Source organism: Trichosurus vulpecula, chromosome 1 (genome assembly GCF_011100635.1).
Source record: "Trichosurus vulpecula isolate mTriVul1 chromosome 1, mTriVul1.pri, whole genome shotgun sequence".
NCBI classification, from domain to species: Eukaryota; Metazoa; Chordata; class Mammalia; order Diprotodontia; family Phalangeridae; genus Trichosurus; species Trichosurus vulpecula.
Window position 1 is genome coordinate 292,205,146 of NC_050573.1, and position 13,241 is coordinate 292,218,386.

General features: G+C 36.6%; 1 protein-coding gene across 1 annotated transcript in view; it reads left to right on the forward strand.

Moving 5' to 3' along the window:
• Positions 1–412: 412 nt before the first annotated feature.
• The window catches only part of CRISPLD1 (cysteine rich secretory protein LCCL domain containing 1), a 47,418-nt gene continuing 34,589 nt past the window's right edge, over positions 413–13,241 (forward strand). The window contains 2 exon segments of the mRNA XM_036768988.1: positions 413–608; positions 1,839–2,161. Of these exon segments, the coding sequence (XP_036624883.1) occupies positions 1,901–2,161 (261 nt within the window). The 5' untranslated portion in view covers positions 413–608; positions 1,839–1,900.

Sequence of the window (13,241 nt, forward strand, 5' to 3'; positions counted from 1 at the left end):
GGGCAGGCGGGCAGGCCGCCAGGGCGCGGGGTGGAGGTGGAGGTGGAAGTGGGGGTGGGCTAAGAGGGTGAGTGCACGTCACGTGCACGCTCCCCAGGCCCAGAATAAATGTCCGGGAGCAACAAGTAGCCAGGGAGAAACGCTCAGAGCAGGGGCTGGGAACTGAAGAGCCTGACAGTAAAGAAGGGAAGCGAGGAGCTCGAGTTTACCCCGACCCCTGCCTTGCTTTCTCCCCGGGGGCCCTCAAGAGATAAAGCGCCCAGGAAGTAGGGGCGCCCATCCTGGCAGCCGAGCCAAGCAGTCCACGCTTCGCCCCGATTCTTGACATTGAACTTCCGAGCGCTTTCCTTCCTAACCAACTTCTTCTAAGGCTACAAAGGGGGCGACTGAAGGCGCTCTCCTCCTCCCCAGGCGATCACTGCAAAAAGCCCCTGCCTGGGCTTTCACTGAAAGAAGAAGGCAGTCTTGATCACAGTCATTTGTGTGCCTTCAATCTGGGTCGCTAAGGAATCGGAAAACCCGGCTGTAGTTGGGGGAGGCAGCAGGCAGGCAGGCAGGCACAGTAGTTCAGCCTCCTAGCTCCTAACTGTGGACTTCACGCTGGAGAGGTAAGGGCTTTTTATGTCATGTATTCCACATACAGTGTGGAGGCAGCTTCTTCCTATACTTTCCTGCTTACCTTTATTTATTTATTTATTTTACATTTTTAAGGTAGTTAATCTGTAGGAAATTAAAAGGCAACGGAAGGTGCCATCCTTGGAAAGTGCGAAAGGTGAAAATTTTTCGGGAGTTTTCTCATCTTGGAAGAATGGGTCTCGGGCTCCTCTTTTGTCTTCCTCTTTCCACCTTGGGTTGGTTATCTGAGGAACATGCCCAGGGGAGTACAGCAAGGAAAGAGGGGATCAGAAACAACCAACTGCCTTAGAGAAAGCTAGAGCTTGTGACACAAGAGACCCACTGGTAAACTCGAGTGCGGACCACGGAAGAGGAAGACACTGTCCAGGGAATAAGGACTCTGGTTTCTTTGGGGAGGAAAGAAACGACACACGTGGGTAGGGAACGGTGCTGATTCCTGCTCTTGAGTTGATAGTGGCAGTTGTAGGTAGTACAATAAAAATCTACATGCAAGTGATATAAAAACAGCATTATAACTTTCTTTGGAAAGAAAAAAAGTGACAATTTTCCACTCCAGTTCCCAAAATGCAATGTTTTTGATAATTGGTGTCAAAACTTTCTTTCAAAGCTTCCCCAACAACCAACTCCATCCAATCATTGGGTCATCTTTTTTTTTTAATTCAAAACTTTAGATCAGTAAAACCAACATTGAATTTAAAGTCTCTCTAGTGGTACTGCTCAGATTTTGGTGTATCTTTAAAAGGAATCCGAGAATGTTAAATTCTTATTGGTGATTTTAGAATATTAGAATTTAAATATGACCTAAAATAGAACAATTTTGGTTCATGGTACAGATGATCATATCTTGGGTTTCACTTGTAAGCACCATTTTGTGTTATCTGAAATCTTATAATTAGAACTTATTTTTTCCTAGCTTTTCACCTTAGAGGACAATTTGTTTAATTTTTAAACTTAATGGTATACAGTTTGGCACATAACTGCACAAAATGGATTTCTATGTATATGTGAAACATTTATATAAAATTATGACAACAGGAATAACTTATTTGGAAACCATAAATAATGGGTGTCCCTTTCCCCTTCCACTTACAGGGGCACCTTTCATTCATTTCTAGCTACAGTTGAACTTTTTAAAAAATAATGAAAATGAATATCATCCTGAACTTTTACATTAATCACTGAACTCTCATTCCTGCCTTTAGAGTCAAAAGGAGTGGAAGGAAGACTTCTTGGAGTTTATCATAGGGGAATCCTGAGGTCATTCATGATGAAGTGTGCAGTACAAGAGTGGCTCAGAATAACTTCACTGCTATTCATTGCTAATGCCATCCCAGCAATGGTTGTTCCCAATGCCACAGTTTTGGAGAAACTTTTGGAAAAGTACATGGACGAGGATGGTGAGTGGTGGATCGCCAAGCAAAGAGGGAAAAGGGCGATCACAGACAATGATATGCAGAGTATCTTGGACCTTCATAATAAGTTAAGAAGTCAGGTGTATCCACCAGCTTCTAATATGGAATATATGGTAAGGACATATTGTGAGTGGTTTTCACAGAGAAATGTTCATTGATGCTTTCTTTCAGCACCACAGTTGAATGTCTTAGTGTTACTTGCTAATTTTCAGTTTTTACCTGCTTTTTAAGAAGTATGAAAATCTTTCTGTGGTAAGCTTTCACACTGTTTTTTATATTAACTTTTGATAGGATTTTTGTTATTTGTATTAACTCCTTAAATTTCAAAACGAATGAGATAAGTTTTATCTGGCTAAATTATTTTGTATCTGAAGCCACTGAACAGCTGGCCTTTTTTCTGTTTACAGACCCACTTGGGAGGCATTTTTCCCTAAGACTTTAATGTAACTAGAATGTCTGAAAAGGTGAGGACCCTATAATAGTGACATACATGCATACAAATATGCAACATATATACACACAGATATACATATACATATGTGTGCATACACATTTCTAGATGTAGGTCACTAGTGTGGATCTTCTGGTAAAAATTCAATAGAGTATAAGGAATATTTATCTAGAAATATGTCACATTGATGTATCTATCTAATGTCTGATTTTCAAATATTTGTAATGTGAGAACACTTCAAGTAAAGCATCAAATACAGAGCCTTACATTGAAAGCAGATATCTCTTTCCTCCCCCACAAGTGTTTAACCTATTTCTAGAGCAAAATAAGAAAGATTAGGGAATGGATTTAACTCTGTAAAGCCACAAAGGTACCTGTAAGTAAAGATACTGCTTGGTACCCTAGAGATTTAGAGCATAAGGCACTTTCTGAAAATACTGTTAGCTAGGGTGTAGTATTAGCTATAGAAAAGTCAAATAACAAATTTTAATTAGTGATAATCAGGCTTAATTTGCTCCTGGTTTCAGTGAGCTTTCAGGGCATGCACGTTTCTAATTTGAAATCATAGCACAGTGGGTTGGCTTTTAGATGACCTTTTCTAAGGTCTGAAGGTGAAGGTATTTAAAGTCATTTGCAATCATCTTAAAGTGACCTCAAAACTAACTTTCATGAACTCTTAGCATTCAAATATTAATTTTGCCAGCTATGAAGTAAGGTTTATTTTTATTTAAACTATTTTCTTTAAAAAAGATTTCCCAGTAATAGAATAGACAATGTTTAGACCCAGTCAAGAACACCAAACTATGTTATTTATTTTAATATATTGAAAACAAAAGCCAAGATTTTTTGTTAATTCTTTATGGATAGTATGTATTACCTCAACGTCCTGCTTATTTGGTGAATCTTAAAGTACACCATTTATTTTATATTTTATTGTACAATTGTAAGAATGAGCTCCTAAGTGGAAAGAAAAACAGGAATACTCTTTTTAACTTGTACCATATATGCTTCTGGGAATCTGAAGAATCAGTTGCTTTCTAATTGAAAGAAGATTGTGGAAGGTGGGGGAGGTTAAGGAAGGCATCTACAAAGATGAACCCAGAAATTTCAATACAAGTTGCAATTTTATGTTGCATAAACATACAGAAGTTATAAAGGAGTATTTCTTTTTGTGTGTATGTATGTTTTATAGCAAACTTCCAAAGTTAACAAATGCCTATTGTAGAAAGTCTGGTATAAGAAGTTTATGTGCCCTTTTTTTAGTTTCACTGGTTTCATCCTAGTCTTGAAATGGAGATCCAGAAACCAGACAGGATTTATGTTGTGTTGCCCCTAGATACTATTAGCTCTGGAACCATGACTTGGCCTTTAACTTGACTACAGAGGAGTTCATTGGCAAAGTAAAGTAAGAGACCAGGTTTTAATACTGCAATATGTTTTCCAGACTATAAAGTTAAGGAAAAGTCTGACTGTACTTGTGCTTCTGTTTTGAGATACTTTAGATTAATACTAAATAGGTTTATAGCTACAGGTGTTGATCCACTGTGAACAGATTTTTTTCCTTAGACAGTTACTTAATAACTCATTTATTTAAAACTAAGTCAAATGGTGGTTCCATTTTTAAAATCTAGTGCAATATACTTAATATTTATTTTAGCCACCTTGTGACCCACTTTTAACCTGGTGGATGACTACTACTATCATTCTAAAAATATCAATTATTTTAGACAAATTTAGGCCCTTAAATGCACTTGTAGTCAAGATCAACCTGCACTCATTACCAGTGAGTTGAAATCCAATTAGCAACACTATGTATTGAGAAAAACTGGTAACTATGTGTTGTTCTTAAAGAGGCTCTAACATAATTAGAAAGACTAGACAAACACACATGTGAAAGATTTTAGAAACTTTGGATTTTTTTTGAAACTACACTTAAACTAAGGGGATATAGAATAACAGAATGAATAACCTACATAATCAGAAAAGGTTTTCTAGAGGAGGTAGGTTTTAGTTTGGGTTTTGAATGAAAGGATGCCAGATGGTTAGGGAGGAATTGGAGGAAATTGAATAAATAACTGAGTCATAAATGAACATGTATTTTGTAGGGCCTAGCAAATAAGTTGTCTTGGTTAGATCAGAGCATTCCATGACAAGGATATTAATGTAAAAGGGAAAGACCTAAGGCTATATTTATGATGGATGCTCTGGAAGCACTGTTGAATATTGAATGTCATGATCTACCTGAGGAAGAAAATTCCTGAAGGAGTATGTAGAATGGATTGCATAGAGAGAGCTTAAAACAGTCCATCTCAGTGGTTTTTGCTAGAATCCAGAAAGAAGGTGATGTTGGCTTAGGCTAAGATACTTACCATGGTATTGAATAGAAAAAGAGATTTTGGTGGGAAAGAGTTGACAGTACATTAGATGCAGATGACAGATAAGAGAGGGATATTAAAATGATTTTAAAAGTTATGAATTTGGATGATGGAGATGATAATGGTGCTGTAGGTAGTGAAAGAAATCATTTCAATTTTAACTTGTTCTGTGGGTCCATGTAGCTAAGGTATAAGTTGTTGACCTAAAATTATGTAGAGATAATAAGCTTACATTCTACAAATAGATATTTGAAAATAATTTCTGAGTTCTGATTTTAACCCTGAATTTCTAAGTTCTCTCTCCCCTACCCCTTGCATTCTTGCCAAGAACTCAAAGCAATCATAGGTTATAGATTTGTTACAGTTTTGATAATGGGGGAGACCTGAATCTAAAAATAGACATTATCAAATTATGCTGGGTGTACCAGCAGACAGTTGCCACTGACAGTTCTGCTTATTCATCACTTCTAATAACCCTACTGCCAGCCTCCCAGCTGGGAAAGATATTGATTGGCACATATTCCACTCTCCCTTTCTTTTATGGCAGACTTGGAGGAAATGGGTTAGAATTTTGGCATACCATTTTTCAAGGATATACAGATATTTGATTCCCAACTCACTATTCCTTTTACCAGTTAACTCTCTATTGTAAGCCGAACAGACAGCCATGTATAAATATTTGTTGAATTGAATTGATTTCAGCCCAGGGCCCATGTTGATAGATCTGATGGCTCAGTTAGAATCTGAGTGTTTCCAAGTTACTGTGAAGATCATTTCCTTCTTATGCTTTACAACTCACCAAGCAATCCTAGAAGCTTAGAGATGGCACTAGCTAGTGAGCTGACCTTGGTGTACGCCAGTGTGGGCAGTATCCTGCCTCTGGTTCAATATGGCATCTGCCCAAAACCTGTGAAAGTTTAGCCTGTGAGTTACCCTGTTTCCTCTCATCAATTCAATCCCTTTTGACACTGTTTTTCATTGGTGCGTTTCCCTTGTAGGACCAAAGCAAAAAGAAATTATTAAATCATGTCTAGTTAATTCAGATTTATATTTCATTGAGTTTTTAATGGATTTTTAAAGATTTTATGGTGTTCCTAATATATTTTGGCATATACCCTATAGTTTTCAGGAATGAAGTGTTTATCCCTCATTGAGGTTTAATGTAATATAGATATAGATATCAAAGTCAAAATAATGTTTCTTAGTTTAGTTAAACATACTTGCTGGATGCCTACTATGTGAAAGGCAGTGTGTTCTAGGTAGTCACTACTCTTCAGTAGTCAGAAAATGTCATCACTTAAATGGAAGCTAATTTGTTTAGTTTTTATTAAGTTGTTAGTTTGTTACCAGTTGTTTAGTAGTAATATAGGTATAGGTCCTTTTGAAAAATAAAGTTGCTAAATAGGATTCTACACTCTGAAGAAGTACAAAAGTAGTACAGCAATTCATTTTATGGAACCTGAAGACTTTAAGGCATAAGGGAAATAGAAGCATATGTTGGCAAAGTTATGAACAATGGAATGAATACAACAAAAGGTAAGTTCCACTTGTTTTAAGTGGGAGACAGTGATTGCTAGACAATGGGAGAGATTCCTATGGTACAGACTGGGAAAGGACAGGAAAGAAGTTGGAGAGCCACAATGATAGAGGAGACATACAGAAGTGAGAAATATGTTGTAAAATTCTAAAAATGTTTGGAAAGTATTCCCATTACTACAATGTTAGCATCTCACAAAGAGGTCCATTATCTTAATCCTTTTCATAGAAATATTCTTAATTAATTTAGCCAGGAAATTTCCCCAGGGAAATTCCCAGTTTTTTGTTGTGGTTTTTTTTATGGCAATTGAAGGGAAAATATGTATTGCTTTGAAATAACTTACTTCACATTTAGCTTTATTAAAATCAACTAGTCCATGAAGAAAGGAATATTTTTAGCTCTAGTTAAAATCATAATGAGAGGAAACATGTCTTACTGCTCAAAGGACTAGAATTAGAGTAAAGAACACATGTCAGAGTATTGCATCTAATGAATACTACCTGTGAAACCATAGGAAGGTCAATTAACCCCTGTATTCTAGGCAACTCCATAACATTAAATTATAGACAAGCTACACATCCACATCTGTGGAGGGAGTTTCCTGCCCCTGTCAAATTATCCGGACTTCCCATTGCTCAAAAAAAAAAATTAACAATGGCAAATTCTTTATCATCATCGTGTTATCAGTGTTCTCTCCTAATCCTGACTCCTGTAATTATTCAATCAAATCAGTAATGGGCCTGCAAAATCATTACATTCCTTTAATGGATGATATTGTTTAGTCATTTCAGTTGTGACCAACTCTTCATGACCTCATTTGGGGATTTCTTGGCAAAGATGCTGGAGTGGTTTGCCATTGCTTTCTCTAGCTTATGTTACAGATGAGGAAACTAAGGTGAACAGCATTAAGTGACTTGTCCCAGGGTCACAGAGCTAGGGTCAGAGGCTGAGTTGGAAATCAGGTTTTCCTGACTCCAGGCCTGGTTCTCTCTATCCACTGTGCCACCTCGCTACTTGAAGGAGGAGGACGTATTAAACAGCTAATATGTCAAGCATTTCAGAGGAGTCTTCTAATTGATGAGATAGCTACCCCTCAAAAGAAATGCTTTTACTGAGAATAACATTGATACTATGGTTGAAATTATGTCTGTTGTTCAGACCACGTAAATGCGTTTATTCACATTATGAATTGACTCTTTTGAGAATAAAGTCAGTATCTCAAGGACAGCAGCATTGCTTTTTCCTTTGTTTTGAAAATATACTATAAAATCTATATTAGTTATGCTAAAATGTATAGTCTAGAAGGGCCTAGTTGACCCTAGTGATGCCCTATTGATATCAATCTTCAAGGTTTGGGACATAGTCCTGAACAACTTTAGTTTTCCCTTGTAAGTCGTTATGGCTTTGTCATTACGAATTTGTCTAACTCTTTCTGGAATCTATATATTCCATCTGTACAATAAAAATTACTTTTATTTTCCTAAAATTGCTACATTGAAGCTTTTTCTTTTTAAAATAATATTTTTTATCTGATTATCAAGAATGTTTTTTCCCTCTCAACTCCTCTAACCCACCGAAAAAAGAGAATACAGAACTCTTATGTCATATAAGGATGGTCAAAGAAAACAAATTCCTATTTTGGCCACATCCAGAAATGTATTTTTCAACGTGCATGTTAGTTCATCATCTGTTTGTCAATACTTGGTCGAGTTTTTCATCAGTCCTCTGGAATCATGACTGATCATTGCAGTGATCAAAGTTTTTAAGTCTTTCAGACGTGTTTTCATATTGTCAGTACTCTAGTATACGTTGTTCTGGTTCTACTTACATTTAATCTCAAGAGAGAATCCTTTCCTTTGAATTTGGTTATCTTGGGATTTGACTTGTAAGTCCGTGTTTACCAGTTCCATTCTTGACATAGCAGATGCTAACTACACATCCATTAAGTTGTCGAGAAAAAGGCTAATTATTTAAGTCTTCATACAATAGATTCTCCTCTCCCTTGGTTATTTTATGGATATTTTTATTTTTTTTTGTGTCCTGAGGTATGATAGGCAGAGGAACATACTGTCTTCCAAATTTCATTATAACAGAGATTTGCTTTTGAGAGGATCGAAGATTTATTTACTCCAAACATGAAGATTCCTAATAGAGAATTTCTTCTTTCTACATGAACAACCCTCTTGTATAGTGTGGGCCCTAAGGAGGCAGATTTGGCATAATGAAAAGAGCACTGGATTTGGCATCAGAGATCTCCTTCCTTTATTGCCTAGTCCCAGAGAAACCCAGGGTATGGCAACACTTTCCTACTCCAAACCTCAATTCATTTCTCATTTGTAAAATGAGGGGCTAATCTCCAAGGTCCATTCCAGCTCTAATGTCTATGAATCAAGGAAAAAATATAATGAGGTTCTTTAGCCAATGTGATAATTAATTTTTCTTCATACGTTCTAGGGGAAAAAATCACATATAGAGGGGGAAAGAAGGGAAAAGGAAGGAAAGGGAATGAGCATTTACAAAGAGCCTACTATGTGCCAGGCACTGCGCTAAGCACTTTACAAATATTAATTTGATCCTCACAACATTTCTATAAGGTAGGTACTATCAGTCAGTCCCATGCTTCATGGAACTTATAGTCTAGGAGTGATGTCTTTCCAACTGAATGAACATTAAATTCCTAATCACAAAGAGTAGATTATTTCAGTTTATTATGTATTAATCCCTTGCAACAATCTTTGGTATGTTGGGGTTTTTTTATTTGTTTTGATTTTTACTTTGCCAGGCAAAAGTCATAATCATTTTCAATATACTTGTTTTAGGTCACCCTTTCATGGCTGTCAAAAAAATAGCAATAAAGATTTCTTACAACCCTGAATCTGCATCCTCATGAATGGTTTTATCAGCAGACATTGCATCTGTAGAGTGTTATTAAGAAATATGGGTGTGACTGTGTAGTTTTGACTCAGTTGATGTTCTGTGCTTACAATGTAATCCGTAAGGTTAATTATCTTGAGGAGTTCCCAGTACAACTGCCTCTATCAAAGTTGATTACAACCTGCCTGTGCCTTAGTAGATAATTTCTGTGGAATTGCTTTGAAGAACGTATTGGTTACTTGACCTGACTATGATCATACATGGTCAGAAGTAGGATTTGCAATCAGCTCAACAATATAAGCACTGTACCATGCTGTCTCCATCAGGTCATTAATACCTACTATTAAATCTTAGAAAGGGAAGGGGAAGAGGGAAAGGAACAAGCATTTATTAAGATTGTACTATGTGCCAGGCACTACAATAGGCGTTTTACAAATATTATCTCAATTTGAACCTCACAACAACTCTGGGAGGTATCTCAATTTTTACAGTTGAGGAAACTGAGGAAGAGGGAGGTTAAGTGACTTGCCCAGGGTCACACAGGTAATAAATGTCTGAGGCTAGATCTGAACTCAGGAAAATTAATCGTGACTTCAGGTCTAGCACTCTAACCACTTTGCCATCTAGCTGATGCAAAGAGAGCTAAAGCTACCGTTTACTCATTGCACAGATTCTTGATGTATCTAAGGCTGGTATCCTTTTCTGTCTGATTTCCAATTCATTGTTTTCCACTTTATCTGGCTTATTGAATTAATTCTGTCTTATAATAGTACATTAGCACTATTCTTAGTTACTTTAAAGCATATTTAAAGGGGGCTTGAATTTAATGGGGTCACCAGTAGCTACAAGTGATGAGTTGCAAACAACATAATACTATGCTTCAAGTACTCTCTGTGTTTGAAGAATAATTATTTATTGTAAGAATTTCATTTCTGGCCTAGCATCATGATTTTTTTCCAAGTCAGTGTCATTAACTCAGATTAAGTTCTAATGTGTTTTAATGTTTAGATAAATTATCAAAAATGCATTATACCAATCAATCATTTCCTTCTACCTTTAACATAGTATGTTTCATCTCCATAATCAAGTCATTGACTGTGGATTAATAATTCTCTTTGGTGTAGATTTCTAGGACAGTGGTGGAATCTTGCCAGAGGTATTTTCCCCAATGTGGAAATAATATTTTCACCACAGATGACTTGTTGGCCATGAAATGTCATAAGATTTTGCTGCCAACAGAAACATATGTGGGTGGTGTATACAGGCCCAGGGCCATTTTGGCCTATCTGCCAGTAGGATGTGTGTTTTTTTTCTTCCCCTCTGATGGAGTTTCCATCCATAGGCTCCCATCTGGGGAGCAATGGTATAGGATCATAGATCCAAATGGCACTGTCAGCATTGATGTATTCACATTGAAAACACCTGGCCTGTTTTCAGGTGATTACAGTTTTAAAATGCCCATTGATCCAGCAGTATAGTAGTATTTACGTGGATGCATTTACTTCTTTTATTATTGTTAGCTAAATCATCAAGGAACTTAAATGTAAAAGGGTCAGATATTGCACAGCTGTTACTTGGAACAACAGAATTCTGCCCCAGCACTTGGCCCTATGTTCCTATAATATCGTTTCAGAAGGCCAATTAATGAAAACCCTTGAGGATAATAAAATTTGTGACAATATTTTCTAAAAATAAATCTCTTGTCATCAGAGAGTTAAAATATTTTTTCAAAGTAGGACAATTAATTTAAAACATTCTTACTTCTAAGGCACTGTGCTAGTGCTAGAGATACAAAGAAAGTTAAAAAAAAACAGTAGCAACAAAATAGTCCCTGTCCTCAGCATACATTCTAATGGATATGTGTGTGTGAAAGGGGAAAATAGGAAACTAGGTATAAAAATATAAAAATTGCCAGTTTTCAGCTAAATTATTATTAATTGGTTTTGTCCATAAATTAACAACATTTATTAAGTGCCTACTATGTGCAGAGTTCTATGCGCAATGCTGGGGAATACACACTTTTTTATAAGATTGGGCCCAGCTGTCATGGAATTTAGAATTTGGGTGGGGAGGAGGGGATGGGTAGGACAATGATGTATTATTTGTATTCTTGTTATTTGTGTGTAGTTGCATTAGAAAGTAAAGAGCTATTTGCAAGATCATAGGGGTGGAGGTGGTAGAGAGGCAATGAAAGTTTTGACTGACTAGCGAGGAGAAATCAGAGAAAAAGAAGATGGTATTTTTCCTACCTTTTGAGGATAGGTCAAATTTCAAAAATAATAGCTTTTGAAGGCAGCTAGGTGATGCTGTCTTGGAGTCAGGAAGACAACAATCCAATCTCAGACACTTAATTAGATGTGTGATCCCTAGAAAGTTACTTAATATCTGCCTGCCTCAGTTTCCCCATTTATAAAATGGCAGTGGTAATTGCAGTTGCTTCCTGGGGTTGTTGTGAGGATAAAATGAAATAATAAATGTAAGGCACCTTGCAGGCATTAAAGCACAATATAAATGCTAACTATTGTTGGCTATTATTAAACTACAAAGAATATTAATTTTTAGCTTGCCATTTTCCAGTCTTTCATCTTCCATTCATCAGGATCTCTTATACTATGAAATGCCCAATGAAAGTTTTAGTGTGTCCTCACTTTTTGACTTAGGTGACTTTTACCTGTTTTTCCCTTTTTCCTTCACTTCCCTCCCCTTTCCCCTTCCCCTTTCCCTTCCCCTTTTCCTTTCCCATCCTTTCCCTTTTATTCTTTTAATTTTATCATGAAACTCTGAGAAGGAAAGGAGCAAATTTCTACATACTATTATTAGAGATTTTGTTTCCTCTTCTTTTTTTTAAGTAGTTTCCACTCCTACTTCAACCACTCTAGTTTAGACACTCACAACTTCTTACCTAGACTACTGTAATGATGTACTGACTGGCCCTCTCTATGTAACATGACTAAGTGACTTTCTAATGGTCTCAAATCTGATCGCATCAGTTCGCTCATCTTGAAAGTTTCTGGTAGCTCCTGCATCCTGAATGAAGCATACATAACCTCCTGATCCTAACATTTTACCCTCCCCTCTTCCATTTTAACTTTATCTTATAGTATTCCCTTCATGTATTCTGTATCCCAGCCAAACTGAACCATTCACTCAGATTCAGCACTTTTCTCTGTTCTCAACCTGTCCTTTCTTACTCCTATGCTTTTGCTTACTCTATCCATCTTGGACAGAATTATCTCTCCTTCCATGCCTAACTCCTTTCCTTCTCCTTCTCTTTAATTTCTTTCAAGATGCAACTAGAGTTCTATCTCTTCTATGAAGCTTTTTTTTTCCATTTTCCTTTACACCCTGGCCAAAAGTATTTTTACCTTCTTCAACTTTCTTGTAGCAACCACTTGAGAGATCTTTTCCCTTATCAAATTCATACTTTTTTAAAAAGTCATTAGTGTACAAGCTGCTTCCTTCCCTATTAGATTGTAGGTCCATTGAGAAATATGGCAATGTCATACAGATCATATTTTTTTTAGCACTGATGAAGTGTATAGTTTATTGTAAACTGAGCCAGCAAAATGTTACCTCTCATGGAAAGAGGAACAAAAAGAAATATTCACATTAATAATTATTCCTTGCTAATGTGTAATGATAAGCATTGGGAGGGGAAGAGAATCAGATCATAGAGCACAAATTGGAAGGAACTTCTGAGGCCATGTGGTTCAATCCACTCATTTTACAGGGAAAAGTTAATCCGGGTGATATGACCAAAGTCACACAGGTAATAAGCATCCCAGGTGGGATTTAACAGAGGTCCTGACTACAGAACCAACACTGTTCTCATTGTAGCACTTATATCTTAATCTATTGAAAATTAAAAATTTGAGTCTTTTCTTATTCTTTGGCCAGCCAGTAATGGCATAGGATAAGAGTTATTTTGAATGTTTTCTAAATTGTGCATTTCTTAC